The sequence below is a fragment of the Brienomyrus brachyistius genome, chromosome 14 (assembly GCF_023856365.1).
Source record: "Brienomyrus brachyistius isolate T26 chromosome 14, BBRACH_0.4, whole genome shotgun sequence".
NCBI classification, from domain to species: domain Eukaryota; kingdom Metazoa; phylum Chordata; class Actinopteri; order Osteoglossiformes; family Mormyridae; genus Brienomyrus; species Brienomyrus brachyistius.
Genome location: NC_064546.1, coordinates 2137360 through 2152647, shown reverse-complemented (window position 1 = coordinate 2152647; position 15288 = coordinate 2137360). Strand labels below are relative to the sequence as shown.

General features: G+C 47.4%; 2 protein-coding genes across 4 annotated transcripts; one reads left to right on the top strand and one right to left on the bottom strand.

Annotated features, from left to right (window-relative positions):
* The first annotated feature begins 2123 nt into the window (after positions 1-2123).
* Positions 2124-5419, top strand: naa30 (N-alpha-acetyltransferase 30, NatC catalytic subunit). The gene is made up of 4 exons (XM_048974998.1): positions 2124-3091; positions 4677-4800; positions 4913-4968; positions 5076-5419. Exons 1-4 carry the CDS (start codon positions 2309-2311, stop codon positions 5211-5213), a joined length of 1101 nt encoding a protein of 366 aa, XP_048830955.1. The 5' UTR covers positions 2124-2308; the 3' UTR covers positions 5214-5419.
* A 3631-nt stretch (positions 5420-9050) lies between these two features.
* On the bottom strand, positions 9051-15100 carry LOC125707712 (uncharacterized). Of its 3 annotated transcripts, none has more exons than XM_048974997.1 (7): positions 14966-15100; positions 13004-13173; positions 12396-12469; positions 12128-12187; positions 11946-12008; positions 10019-10145; positions 9051-9926 (listed from the first exon to the last, which is right to left on the bottom strand). In XM_048974997.1, the coding sequence occupies exons 1-7, from the start codon at positions 14968-14970 to the stop codon at positions 9307-9309; spliced, it is 1119 nt and encodes a 372-aa protein (XP_048830954.1). In that variant the 5' UTR covers positions 14971-15100; the 3' UTR covers positions 9051-9306. The 3 variants fall into 3 exon arrangements, with proteins under 3 accessions (XP_048830954.1, XP_048830953.1, XP_048830952.1); XM_048974996.1 differs by lacking the exon at positions 14966-15100 and adding an exon at positions 13261-13439; XM_048974995.1 differs by lacking the exon at positions 14966-15100 and having other exon boundaries at positions 13004-13439.
* Between the last annotated feature and the right edge of the window lie 188 nt (positions 15101-15288).

The window sequence follows — 15288 nt, the reverse complement described above, 5'->3', positions numbered from 1 at the left end:
CACCTCTGACCCCCCTCCCCCCTCCCCCCCCCATGAGTCCCTGGCTAATCCCCAAGACGCCCGTCTCAGAAGGCATTGCCATTGTACCCCCTGTGTGTCCCCCTCCCTTCTGACTCCCACCCCAAGTCTGAAGCAGGTCACCCCCCCCCCCATACGGTCCATTGCCTCACCTTTTGGGCGAGGGTGAGGAGTTGCTATTGTAGGCTATATTTGCCCCCCCCCCCCCTCCAAAGCTGCCTCTGTCACATGCTCCTCTGGTTCTCTTCCACTGCCTGCATGGGCTGGCTGGGGATGAACATCTCCTGTCTGACCAGCAATGTGAGGGCTGGTGTGGGTTGGGGTTAAAGGACACCTCGTGTTGCACTGCAGACAGACTCTAATGAGACGCCTATTGTCCAGTGGCCTCCTTCCCCGCCCCCTGGCTGGTAGGGAGACAGATTTCTCACGTGGATTTTCACCCTAAACATTGACCATGACCAATCCCCAGTTAATCGGAGCCAGTTGCTCACAAGGTGCCTGCCACCCCCCGCCCCGTTCGTACTCTGAACTTTCCTGGTACCACAATGCCATCGTCTTTTCCACTGTGTGTTTCTGTGTGTGTGATCTGCTGGACAGGGGACGCCTTATGATGTTCTGAAATCTGCCCTGAAGCTTCAGAGCATAGCAGCACACAGTCAGACTGGCTCCCAGAATCCCTGTGGTCACTGGGCTCTGTCTAGCTGGCAGATGCTTCTTTGTTAAGTAAGTAAACCCCCATTTGGTGGGCTGCGTTTTTTTTTTTGCTTGGGTAGGAATGCAAAGTAATGGCCACCCTCCCATGCGTGTAGATCTGTGCAACATGAAAATAATTCAATATGAAGGAATCATTGGCTTACCTCCTGTTGGGTGTCTTTGACATTCCTGCAGCTGCTTCACAGGTGTCCGCAGGGAGAGGAGTAATCATCCGGGGATGGCACCCCCCGATCAGACGGCCGGCATTCTTTGCCGCATCACTCCCGTCACGGTGAAGAAGGAAATCAAACTAGAAGAAGCTGTATACCCAAAGGCACAATGGGTTTAGGGTAGGTCACTGATTGGAGAAATGAGTAAAACTCGTAGTTGAAAATGGTAACAAAACAAAACATGTTCATTAGGTCACACCTAACAATAAATGGTCAACATTTATTTGACAGAATTGCATGCTTGTCAGTTTGCTAAATGTGATGTATATTTCCACCCTGTTGTCAAATTGAAATTTTAGTTGTATAAAATAAAATTTACATCTAGTCAAACTAGGTCTATATATAGATAACAGTGACCGTCATCATTCCGTTCTTCGGGGAATGTAGACTATAGAAACCGTTCAGTTAGCCTTTGGTTCCCCCTAGCGGCCAGTTTAACTCCCCTGTCTGTACTGCAATATTCTCGGTCGGTTAGAACTTCTTGCGTTCATTGTTTCACATGATATTCACAATGAATCTTGACTGCTTCTCGGTATGGCTGTTAGGTTTCACAAGGCAAATGAATAGTTCAAAGACCAAAATCAAACCATGTACTTCAGATGCAGAATTTACAGCAATTTTGTCGAGAGCTGATGGACCTAATCCCGGCTAGCTGATACTGTAAAATAATCTTTCCTTGTTATGCTTTAGTTTCGGAGATTTCGAGATGTCATAAAATTTAGTCCCTCGGCAAAGAATATGAATGCATTATACTGGTTATAAATCCAATGCCTGACAGCCAGTTCTGACGTTAAACGTCAGCTAGCTTGTAATAACACATTAAAAATGAAATTGTTTAAAACCCGACTGTTTCTGCAGTACGCACTTTCGGTCGGGAAAGCCGCAGTGTTTTTTGAGAAGGCATGAAAACAATTTTTATTGGAATGTATGGCATTCTGAAAGAAATCTTGTGCAACCTCTAGATATTTTGCTTTGATTTTAACACCATATAATGACAATGGCATCCTTCTCTTGTCTGCCGTATCTTATTCCAAGCACGCACACACAAACTTTGATATTTATTTACAAATAAGCAGCCATGATGGGTAAAGAAAAAAGACATCGATTGCACATGGTCTCACTGGTTCAAGTTCATTGCTCAAAAAAAAAAAATCGCCGCTCCCACGAGTGTCGTAAAGCATGCCACCCGACTCCGGCGCTTTACGGCAGTAACGACCAGTGAAGAGGCAAGGAGAAACGGCACCGAGTCGTGTGCTGTGAAATCTCTCGCAGGTGAAAACTGCTACCTGGTGGACTACAGCAACGCTCTAGCGATTCCGCTTTAGAGACATTGTATTTGCTGTACAGTTTTCCCTGAATGACGTGGGATGGCTGAGGTGCCGCCTGGGCCTAGCGCACTGCCTGTATCCCCGGCCGAAATTATCCCCTTCCCCGGGGGTGTGTGCACTGTCCCCGGGGGAGGGGACGGACGAGATTGCGGGCGAGGAGAGTCAGTCAAAACGGAGACAGGACAGCTTCAGCAAGCTTGTGAAGGGAAAGGGACGAACAAATCAAACCAGAAATGCCCGTGCTCCCACCCGTCAGCTCATTTTCACACGCAAGCGCCACAGCAGCTCAACGGCTTGATCAGCACCGCCGAGGACGGCCTCCTGTCTAGCCAGCACCGCAGCCGTGTTCAGAGCCACCTTCACCACCCCGTGCACAGACCGCCTGACAGCCAGAGAGGCCAGTCGGAGCACAGTGACAGCGCCGAGGATGCCCGTGGAGGAGCACAGGAGAACTGCCACGCCGATACTAACCATGGGACGTGTCCGCAGCGGAGCCGGTCGTTTTCTGACAACGGAATCTGTGGCGCGCCGGCTGCCGCCAGGACTGAGCGGAGTCCCGGCCGCCCCGCCGTGGAGGAGCCGGGCAGCGCCCGATGCCCAGAGGATGGGGAACTGTCATCCCCGGTGCGGGAAATGGCTGGGCTTTGTTTGAACAGCACGCCCGAGAGGAACCAGGAAGACCCTGCCATTGAGTACGTGAGATACGAGTCTGAGCTGCAGATGGCGGACATCATGAGGCTGATCACCAAGGACTTGTCAGAGCCCTACTCCATTTACACTTATAGGTACTTCATTCACAATTGGCCTCAACTCTGCTTCCTGGTACGTAGACTGTCGCTGCCTTAAGACTGTAGCTGTGTTGGGATAACCTTTGGGATGGCACCCTCCCCGCCTGGATCAGTAACGTATATCTTATTCTAAAGCTTTGACAGTCGGGTGAGCTTCTGCAGGCCATAATTAGTTCATTACCATGGTTGACCTTCTCCTGAGTCAGACTAGGTATATAATCATAACGCGTAAGATCCCCCATTAATGCTGTTGGTTGAGTGCCTCAGTCGCAAACATGTCTCCTCTGTAAAGGATTAGTGGACTTAGGACGCAGTTCACCTGCTGTCTCCTTGACTGGTAAAGGTTTGCTGACTCCAGCCCGTGTAAGTTCGTAATAAATTCACATTAGACCGTCATTGTACAGTTCATTGAGCTCCTGTCAGTAATAAAATTGCTCTGATGAGTGTACAGTAAGCAGGATCGCACATGAGGTCGGTGGCATGGGACCTAAGGCAGCCCTTTCCCTGTCATTTCGATGGCTGAAACCTCATACTACAGCTTATAGTCCCTTCGTGGTTTTTGGGTGTTTTTTCCCCCTCTAAATGCAATGTTCTGTTTGTGGGTCACCCAGCACTGTAACGAGGTGCACATGGGCCCCGTCTGTCCTCCGCTTTCACCAGGAGATTGTGGGTGGTTTCTTGTGCTATCCAAGGACTCTGGGAACTGGGCGACCTTGCAGGGCGATACCCTGGCATGGATTATCTGTACCATCGTTATGAGTACCAGTAACTGTTAATGGGTTATGTGTTTCTGGGATCCTTGTTTGGGTTTATGCTGCTGGTCATGGATCAGTGAGGTTTTGCCAGATTTCCTGTATTCTGCTCTGAACAGCCATTGAGTCACAGTAAAACAATCCTCTGCATTCTGGGTCTTATGATGCAGGCTGGTATAACCCACTTTTACATTATGATATTGCGGTCCTTCTGTAACCAAATATCTGCATATTTACCCCATTAGGGAGACCGCTGTGATTAATGGCAGCGTGGCTGCAGCCTGGTTAGTGTCTCCACACTCTGGGTAGTTAATATAGTCCCTCAGTTATGGGGCAGAGTGGGGGGAGCGCAGAAAGCTGGAGGTGCTGTTCCCACACCTTCACAGGGCCTTTGGCGTCTGTCCCCGCATGATTTACCTTCTAGTTCTGTGCCACTACTGTGGAGGAGATTAATCTCTCGATCTGGAAAATGTTGGATGAAATGGATGAAACTCTATGGTGGTTTATATGGATTTGAGTCGTCTGTGTAATATTCTGCTAAAGGTGTGTTTGGGAACACGTGGCTGTGCAGGACTCTGTGCAGTTTGACAGGAGGCACGCCTTTGCTGGCTGAGATTGAGCCCTAAGCATCTAAGCCTCATATAGGCAGGTCTCGAGCAGTGTTATTCCAAAGAGCTGAAGGTTTAATGGAACAAACAGAGCCTAAATCTCAGCTTTTCCAGGTTAGTCTTTTTTTTCCCCATGAGTCACTCACCTTTTGAAAGCTCAGGACTGTATCCAAGGGTGTAGCTGCTGTGTAAAGCCTGCCACGGTCACCCCCAACCTCCCAACCCATCCACATTCCTCACTGGCGTTGCTGTCGCGCAGGCAGTGGTGCAGCAGGAGTGCGTGGGGGCCATTGTGTGCAAGCTGGACATGCACAAGAAGGTGTTCCGGCGCGGCTACATCGCCATGCTCGCTGTGGACTCCAAATACCGCAGGAAGGGCATCGGTGAGAGCCTCTCGTGGGAGCCCACGTGGCTGCCGCTCGGAGCAGCACCTCCCAGTGCCTGGGCAGCTTCTCCCCTTCACGTGCTCTGCTCCTTCTCCCCCTTCTCTTCCAGGTACCAATCTGGTGAAGAAGGCCATCTACGCCATGGTAGACGGGGACTGTGACGAGGTAGTGAGGCGGCCCTGGGTTTGGGGGTGGCCCGGGGGTAACTGCTGCTTAGACCCTGTCTGCCCACTTGGCAGAGATTGATCCGGTGCTCTACATCCCTTCCCCAGGTGGTGCTGGAGACGGAGATCACAAACAAGTCGGCCCTGAAGCTCTATGAGAACCTGGGTTTTGTGAGGGACAAGCGGCTCTTCCGCTACTATCTCAACGGGGTCGATGCATTGAGGCTCAAACTGTGGCTCCGCTAGCAACCCCCCCCACCCACTCCCAAACTGACTTGCTTCGACCGCCTCCAGTCGGGGAGCCCTGCCTGGACATGAATTCAAGTAACAAGTTTTCTGTCAGCCAGGGTGGAGGAAGCCTGACTGACTGGATACAATCAACACAGGGCACACGAGGACAGAGTAAAATCTATAAATGATTAATAGTATATATTAAGAGGTTTTTGAATGAACTTACCCTGGCGTGTGAGTTATTTTGCCCCAAATATGGATGTTCTGTGGGATGAGGGTGCCGAGAGGAGGGGGCTGTATCCTTAGACTCAGTTGCAGCTCCCCCCCGAAATCAGCATCCTCTTCTCCCAGCGCCTGACTGCATCATGTGGCTGCCAGTTCAAACTGTCCAATGGCAGATCGTCGTGAATGTGCCCACCCACTTTATTTTTTTATGAACGTAGTGGCACACAAGATAAAATGTGCAGTTTAAAAAAATGGTTGCAAAAAAACTATTTGTGAAACATTTTTATCACATTACCCCTCCATTCTTTTATTTGAATGGAAGCATTTTAGTGCGTGAATTTATAGGGGATGCGGGGGCTTGGGTGTGTGTGTGCTTGCGTGATGTTTTTGCATGAAGGGAACATTCTAGAACGGCATTGTGTTCCTCAGGGGAGTCTTGCTGTTCCCCTGGCATATAAATGCTCATTTCTGTTCATTCTTTCATAAAGGCTTCACAAAAAGAAGTATATATTAGATAATATATTTTTAAAAGCACATTGAGACCTCTGGTTTGGTCAGGATTATAAACTCATACACTCATTATTACTGCCAATGAGGGAACCTTGCAAAGTGTTGCCCTGTGTGAGTTTAAGTGCCAAGAGATTGTCTTTGGAGGTGCTATTAGGGGATGTAAGTCTCCAAATGCAGTGTTTCATGCTCTTCTGGATGTTGGGTGGGGGTTGAATAACATCACTGTGTTCTTTACAGATTGCTTTAAGTCCACTCGTGCCCCCAGTTCCATGTGAGTGGTACCCCCCCATGCCTACAAGGTGTATTTTTTTATTTATTTATTTTTTTAATAGTCTTTCAGTGAAAACACTCCGTTTGTTTGGTGATACAGTAGTAGATGGGCTCATCAGGACGGTGAGTGGTTGCCATTTCCTTCAGTGTGTTACGGCAGTTTTAACCTTTTGGCTTTTGTTTCTACAAGAAGAAATTGGTTTTCTCTTGTCTTTTTCATACCCTTGCTTACTGAAGGTGTTTAAGGTGTTTGATGTTGTTGTTATTTTAAATTTTGGGGGGGGAAGAGTCCAGCATTGTACTCCTAATGCATCTTATTTTGGTGGAGGGGGGGGATAATGCATTCATGGCTTGTTTTGAAGATTTTAAGTTATGTTTTCCCTGTTTGCTTTGATTGAATCTAGGTGATGTGTTGAAGGGCCTCCTTTCCTGCTCCCTTCCCCATGGGTGTTGTGTCAGAGTTTATGACTGGACTGTGACAAAACTACCCTTTTGTTCTGCTCTTGGTTCCCGTAACGGTCACCACTTCAGTTGGTGTCTCCATGCGTAGGTGTCAAGGTTGTTTTGCAGATCCTTTATATACCACAATCCCTTAATTTGTAGTCGTCTTTGGTCAATGGAGCTCGATTATAATCCTCCATAAGGTCCACAGCGCATGGAATGGGTGAGGATTGAGCATCGAGCCCACTGTCCAACAGTCCAGAAGTGTCTGATGCTAGCAGGGGAGAATCGGTCACCGAACTCTGGCTGCAAGTGTCTCCCTGGTGGCTGCTGCTTAAATGAGCAAACAGCACCTCAGCTCAGTGGTGGATTGCTTATTGACCTCAGCAGCTGTTGCCATATCAGTTTTCTCAAAATGCTCAGAAATTACGTGGTGAGTTGCGTTTTGGGATTATTCTGTTCATCCCGGCAGCATTAGCAGAGTGCCTGTTCTGCACTTGTTTTGTTGGTTTGCTGCCACATGCATTGATCTGGCCTTCTGACTAGGTGTCGGTACCGCTGTGGTCTGTGCACAGTGAAATGTTTTTACGGCTTTTGTTTGAAGTTTTAGGTGTGGAAACAGGTTTTATCGTGCCATCAGGATTCTCAATGAATAAATCAAGAATTTGTTGCATGTAACCTCTGTCTAGTATGTTTACCAACGTGTGCACTTGGAGACCGATTGAGATTATACTTGTTTAACTGACAACGGAGCTTCTCTGTGCGTACATTTTTGTCATCTCCATTCTTCACGTCAGTTTGTGATACGTTTTTCTTGGGTGTTTGGGTGGAAGGGCTTTCTTTTTTTTTAAATTTTGAGTTAGTTTTATTTTATATTGGATTATTCTTTCCTGCCTAGAGGTGCACAGGCCCCTGAGTCCGGGGGCTAATTTGGGACAGGTGTTTGATGCCTTGCCAGCTACTCCTCCAGCGTGTAGCTTCACCGCCAGCAGACGAGTCATCAGCCATGGTTCCAGCTGCAAGCAATGATTATTCTGAAGAGCAAGCACATGCCGCCCTGGTGGGGGGGGGGGGGGGGGGGGGGGGGTCTCTTATGGACAGGGCTAAAGGAAAACTTGGTCCTTTTTTGGCAGTTTGACTGGGCTTGACAGTGTCAAAGCAAGAAGGCCTTTCCTTCACCTTGATGTTAGTCACACTGTCCACCCGCCACTCCCCGGAAACGGGACAGGGATTTCCGGTGTCAGTATTGCTGACACTGACGGTTCTGAGATGGTGCGGATGGAGGTGAAGGCGCTCATTCTCGCCTGTTAGTTGTGCCTGACTGGGTCCTGTAGATGTTCCTGGTATATACTTGCGTCTCTGGAGCAGAACCTTCTAGAGGGAAGAGGGGGAATTTTGCATGCGGGTTATTTTTTTGCCTCCCCTTTTGGTTTATTTTCAGAATGTATTGCAAGATAACTTTTTATTTAAAGTGATCAAAAGTTGGTAATAAATTATTTGGTTTTTAAAAAAAAGAAAAATGCTGCGACTGTTTTACCCAGTTTGCTTTTCATGGTGAAACGCTTTTGGTTACACAGTGACCAGTATTCTTTGTACTTGTCCTGCATCTCCTCTGCTACTTTCATCCATCGGTTCATCCTGAGCAGTCATGTGATGCTGTTTGACATATACTGCACCACAGATGAAGGACCGGTGAGGATACGTGTATTTTTCTTCATATGCAGAGCCATGTCCAGCTGAGAGAAGGCCACATTTAAGATTCCCATGGATAGTTATGGTATTGTAATCATTTCTTCAGATATGATGGGAGCACAATTTTGTTTTTAATTGAATTGCTCTTAATGAGGAATCTAGTTACCAAACTAGCTGTGAATCCTTAGTAAATATCAACACTGTGGGGAGTAAAATTCCAATAAGTCCAATATTAATTTGCTATCTGTATAAAATTATATGTGTAGTTTTACCTTTCAGTCTTTTAAAATCATATCTAAACTTGGATAATCGTTGTCAGTAGGTGGCGCTATAATCTTCCAGTGTCTGCAGCTGAATCCATTAAGGGGTAGCTCATATTTATACAGTCGTTTCTTGTTCAGGGCACATTTGCCTCCGTAATGAGTGTCCTTTTAAAAGGGTCTGAAAGAATTACGAATGGTCGGGGGTGGTTTTGTCATGCTAATCATAAAGATATCAGCTGTGCTTATTTCAGGCACTATTGGGAACAGGCCCGCTGTCTTTTATAGTGGTTTATGAATTCACAGGAAACGAGCCAATACCTTGTCTGTTTTGTTTTGAAGCCGTAGACCTAATGTGCAGGATTTATATAAATAACATGGACATCTGAAATGGAAATATCGAGTACTGTGTAGAGAACCTATATAGAGCTGCTGAGAGATGAAACAGATGCACTACATCATTATAATGATTTTACTTCATCAGTACAATGCAACATCTCATGCAATTAACCCAGGTCTAACCAAGATAACAGTCTTTTGTGCCAGATGCATGTTTTAAGCAGTGTCCTGTTAGTGCTGGACTGCTGCAAGCTCTTTACAGTAAGTGAAGCACTTCAGTGATTGAGAAGCTGGATTGGAGATCACAGGCTCATTATATGCTTAAGTGATCTCTCAGGTACAGTATGTACCTTTGCAGTTCTTCATTCATGTTATATATCAAAGTCCAAGGGATCCTTGAATGACGGAATGACTTCTGCTCTGGTCCTGTTGAGTCGGCCTTGCTGTCTCAGAGTTACTCCCACACCAGTCTCAAGTTCCCGGTTTTCCCTAGCAGGCAAGCAGCTGTTTCTGGCCCAGATACTTTCGTCCACTTGTTGTGTAGAAGCCTCTAGCCTTGGCCTCGTCCCTATCCCAGTGCTGTGCCTGTTCCCAGACACGTCCTTAGAGTTCAGTCCCCAGCCTTCGCTCACCTTCCACTCTAGCATCCAGGGCACAGATTTCTCTCTGGCTTCCTTTGGGGGGTGCTGGTTCTCCTGCTGGTTCGCCTCTGGGCTCCATGTTCCTCCAGCATCACGCGGATCCACCACCTCACCTAGAGAACAGGCAGCACTACCTTTCCCAGGCTCTCTGGAACCTTCGCCCTCATCTCCAAAGAAGGTCCACAGATCAGCAGAATGTGTCTTTGCCTCTCTCTGTGCAGGGGGCTCCAGACTTGACTCTGAAAGGTATTGGAAGTCCAGGCTCTCCCCGTCCCAGAAGATGTCCCTCTCAGCATGCCTCTTGACCAGCTGAGCTGGACGGTTTAAGCTCCCATCCAGGCCTGTGTTAGCTGATAGGATCCAAAGGACGAGTATATTACTGTCTTTGTTTTTCAGGTCGTGTTCTGTAGATAGCTGTGGATTACCGTCCCTCCAGTCTTACCATCGCCTGTAACCACGACCCTGGCAGCCTTCCGCTGCTCTCGCAGCTCCTGTGCCCGTCGTCGGTGAGCCCGTCGCTGGCTGCAGACCTGTCGACCAAATACCACTTGTGCCTCCAGAACTTCTCCCTGCCCCAAACGCACACCCAGATCTCTCTTACCAGGAAGCCACTGGTGTATCCAGTGTTGGCCCCTCTATTCACTTATCCACCAAAAGGTCACAATGAACATGAAGTACGGCTCCCCCACCACCCCCCACTCCAGTTTGCAGCCCCCACACCACCCCATGCCCCCGAGAAGAATTAGGACTCGATCCTGCAAGTCAGGTAACTGAATCCAGTAGCACTACCAAACAACCAAGCTGCCTGAACAAATTCTAGAAACATTTATTCAAAAATGTGTTGCGGACGTATAAAAGCAAGGGAGAAATTACACTTCTGTATGTGCTAAATCTACACACAAAGCACCCAGGCAGGATCCGAACCCATGAACCTATAAAGTCTATCCTAGTAAATGCCAACCTTGTGTGTTTGTGTGTTTTTGTCTTCTGCTTTACCTGTTAACTGCCACCACATCACCTGGCAACGCAAAAGCGGGCAGGAACCGTGTGCTGCTGCAGGTTAACCTTCTGGCAGAAACTGGAAGGGCGCTTGCTCAAATCCCATGAGCACTGATGTGATTTCACTGGTGGGTTCTTAGCCATAATTGTTCCAGGAACTGGCTGACTGATCCGAACATGGATCTTGCTTATTTCAGCTTGGGTTTTTTTTTTTCTTTCTTAACTTATACCTACTGCTGCTTCTGAAACAGCACTTCAGATTCTCTGAGGCCAACTGTACATATTAACTTGTGCTGTAAGCCACAAAAGTTGGTGGCTCAAGGGTCCTTAGCAACTGAATCCCTAACTGGCACTTAAGTGTTTTGAAGGTGAACTTTGTGAACAGTCAGAACGTTCCCTGCAAACGAACCTGCAGGTAAAAACCTGTTCTGTTGTTACATGTGATCTCATGGATTTTGGCCAGTTTACAAATGGTGTGACGTGCTTTTCTCTCTTCTGTTTAGTATCAAGCTCCTTACTCACCCAGAGACCGTGACAGCTTGCAGCTGTGGATGTGTAGGATCCTGACAAAATGGGTTGGGGTGACCAGTGCACAACTCAATATTTTGACTGGTCAACCACTACAAACCCTTCAGATACTACTGGGGAATGGTGTAGGCCAGCCTCAAACTGCAATCAGACACAAAAACCACTCCGTACTCACCAAATCACTCCCAACCCTCCAAAACCCATAATGCACAAATGAATGGCGAGTCTACCATTTTGACAGAAGGTTCAGGCCCGCTCTGTACACATGAATGGGATTCTCGACATGAGACACCCACGGCATTGGCTAATCAGCCACTTTCCACTCTGCTGGCACAGTAATCAGCTCCACTGGGCAGTCAGGGCCCTGGGTTCAGCACTCGCCAGCTGTCTCGCCCACACAAAGGCAGCCACGCTTCGCCAGAAGCGGCGAATACCGTCCTGCTCACAGGAAACCAGAACCCCAGCAAACAAACAACGCTCTGTCATATAGTTCAGCACAGATCAGAGAACGTCGCTTAGGTCTGGAGGGAAGGGAAGGGGAAAAAAAGACTTCAGCATCCATTAGATTCAGAACTATTTCAGAATTGGATGATCCATCAATATGGTATTGAAGCAGAAACTCAGAGCTTGGTTACACTTGATTGGCACTTAAATTTCATCTGTCTTTTCCATACGTTCTACCCTTCTGCTTCTGCGTTCTGGGAAAGCAGCTATCTAGCACCCACACTGTGTCATAACTGGCTAAAGAGCATTAGAAAAACTGCTGAATAATGGATGTACTTGGACTGCAAGCAATAAAAATGCGGCCTTGCATTGCAAACCCATCAACCGGCCCGGTTTACCTGTGAATGGCTTCCTGTGCCATAGCGCCCTCTGTGGGCAGCCCCACCTCTCCATTCTTTGTCCTAGAAGCAATGCAAAGTGGGTTTGTTTTTAAAGAGACAGGACCACTACACTGTAATGGCAAACATATTAACGGGGATGCTTTGCTTAATAATGATGATAATGGACTTCTAATCAGGACCTTTTCATTGGTTCCCTCGGGTGGAATTCTAGCTGCGGACGACATCATTGGCTGTAGGGCCTGGAAGTGACGGGAGTGATGTCACTAGAGTATGCATCATGGACGCCGCCCAGCTCATTAACATCATCTGATCATCTACTGCCTTTTTCATTTTAGCTAAACAGTAAGGCCTTGGATGCACCTTCAGAAGAGGAACATTCAGATACCCAGGGTGGTAGAAGATGTCACCATATCATCCTTCCCAGCATTTTTATGCCATATTGCTGACCTGTGTTCTCCGGGGTGGGTGGGACTGAATGATGCTGTGGCCCACTTTACTACTGTGACAGCCAGGTACGGAACCTGCCGACAGCAGCATAGACACAGACTGACGGGGACAGATAAGGAAAGACCTGAATCTCCTTAGAGCAGTGTTTCTCAATCTGGTTTTCCGCGAGCCCCAAATGGTCAACATTTTTGTTCCCTCCTAGCTTGTTGGGGAGGGAGCAAAAACACGGACTGTCTGTGCATCCCCGAGGACCACAGTGGGAAACACTGCCCTAGACTAAACCTGCTCTCGAGTTCTGGGTCATTTTCACCAGGTTTTTAATCAATGTTCTCCTCAGGTTAACCTTCAAGACTTTTACTTAACAGAGGTCAAATTAATATGTCTAATTAAGAAGGTGAACACTGTGTGGTTTAGATGTGCTAGACTAATTCAGAACTGATTGGATGCAGTGGGTTATCATATTACTTGAATGTAGGCTTATGTTACGCAAACTTTAAGCAAATGTTTACGCTGATTATCTCTTTCCTGTACCTGGATATTAAATGTTGATGCCAATGCAAAAGTGAAACCACTTTGCGTCAGATTTCTGAGCAGGTGTGCAGACCTACCTGTAGGAAGCGGTGAGAGTGTCAGAGGGACTTCCTGTCTCAAGGGTGGAAGCTGCGTGATCCTCCTCCTTCCCACGCTGCCCTGCAGCTCCTCTGGGGGCTCTATGATCCAGTGTGAGGAGGTGTTGCTTTCTTGTTCCTCTTCTTGGCTCCCCCTCCTTTCCACTGCACTGGATGGAACCACCTGTGTCAGTTTTGACCTGGAAGTATGGGATCCCATGGCCCATGTGAGCTTTCCTACAGAGAGCTGACCTTACATCAACATTTGATACTACAGTGTCTCCAAGGACACGTTTGTTACAAAATACCACAATCTTGAGCTTTGAAAATGCCGTGTTTCTGCCTCTCTGTCCTTGATTCTGGTCTCCAGTGCGATCAGGTCTATCCAGCAGAGCACCTGTGTGTCACAATGCTGCCGGTTCTCTCTACCAGTCTGTTCAAGTGCCTCTGTTTATGTGCCCTGGGTTAGTCAGTAACTGGGAACGAGGGACATAAGCCAGGTGGGATAGACTCTGTCACATCTGTCTGTCCACTTGTTTGTCCCTCCTACACGTTCATCAATTACTCACCTACATCACTTTTTACTGGACTTCATCGTACTGTTAACTTGCACCTGGTCATTGGTTAATAAGACATCAACATAAATCCAACTTTCTTTTGGATACCGAAACACATCCAACCACTGAATCATTTCTATACTTTTCCTCACCTCAATGACCAAGGTTTCTATGGAAACTTTCCCTCCTACTACTTGGTGAGGTTATAACCAAGTTAATGATTCATTTGCTTTCAGGTTTACTTCCTTCTTTCTGCATGGGTAGTTCAACTATTTTCTGGCAGTTTCTGGTCACCTGACTTTGAGTGGTGCTTGATGCAGAATGCCCACTGTGTGCCAGCCGCTGCAGCCGACACTGCAAAAGGTTGGCATAGTGTGAACAAGCCATCGGAAAGCCGAAACGGGCCTGTGTGATACTGAGCGGTGAAGGCGAGTGTCCTAGTATCGTAGTAGAGTGCATAGACCTAACAGCTCATGATGAGGCAGAAACAATAGCTGTTCTTTCCTGAAGTGGCCAGTCACTTTCTCTCTAACGATATTACCTGCCTGGTTTAACGGATGAGCAGCAGGGGTAGAAAACGTCTCTTTGACAAACACTTTAGGAACGATGTCTCTCGGCACATCAGTCATAACTTTGCACGATAAATGTGCTCATCCTGGATGGGCTGACTCCAAAGAGGGGGCGTGCATGTATTTCTATATGCAAGAGATTCAGGGAATTTCTGTTAAAGCTCAGTCATCCGGGGGATTCAGATTAGACACTCTTGACTAGTTGGATGCTTAGATTTCTGCTAAGATTTATGAAATAAGCCTGGCACTAGCAGAGTATTTAACCATTGCAATGATCAGTTTGATGTCTGTCAGTTTGAATTCTTCAGCTTCTAGACAGATGATTCTACGAAAAGAAGAGTTTGTTGACAGGTTTTCAGTAGCTCCTGTCCCTGCTGAGATACCTCCACAGTTTTGCAGCTGTGCTGCTAGGTATTAAAAGTAGCTGGTGACACTAGATGATATATAGCTGTGGATCTGCCTGGGAACAAGCTGCTGACTGGCTAAATGCTTCCAGTGCCATGCAATCACACCGGGTCAGCAATATACTTGGAGAGTTGACAGACTTCCATTGGCCATCACCCAAAAGGCAGCACTTAACCAAACTCATCAACCCAAACTACTGCAATTCCTGATTTTTGTTATGTATCATCCTTCCAAAAATCTCCTTTGATTACTTTCTGGGGGTATTCACACAGTCCTTCATCTGTGCTGGCCATCTCTCAGACTCACAAGGGGAAGAGAGAGCATTGGAGCGTGCCAGATTGGGCTAATTGTACATTATACTTCGGTCTTTTCAAGGCTAATTCCAGCAATGGGAACTGTCAGGTCTCATAGCCATTAAAGTCCAGACTCACCTCATACATTAATACCTGAGTCTGCTGCCTGTTTCTCATCACCTCATTCACCCCACGGACAGGAAGATCTGAGAGAGCTGAGAAAGTGGAATCTTCAGAAGGTCTGCCAGGACCTTCTCCGGGAAGACCCAACCGTCCTGCCCAACAACAGCTGTTTCCTCCTATCATCAGCACCCCACCACTGCCCTTCGGGGAGGGAGGAGAGTAGCTACGGGACAAACAGATTCTTAGGAAGGACAGCTGACTCTCCTGCAGAGCTGGGATGGTGTAACACAATGTGTAACAGAGCCAATGGCAGCCTCATTGCTCATTGTACAATTCAA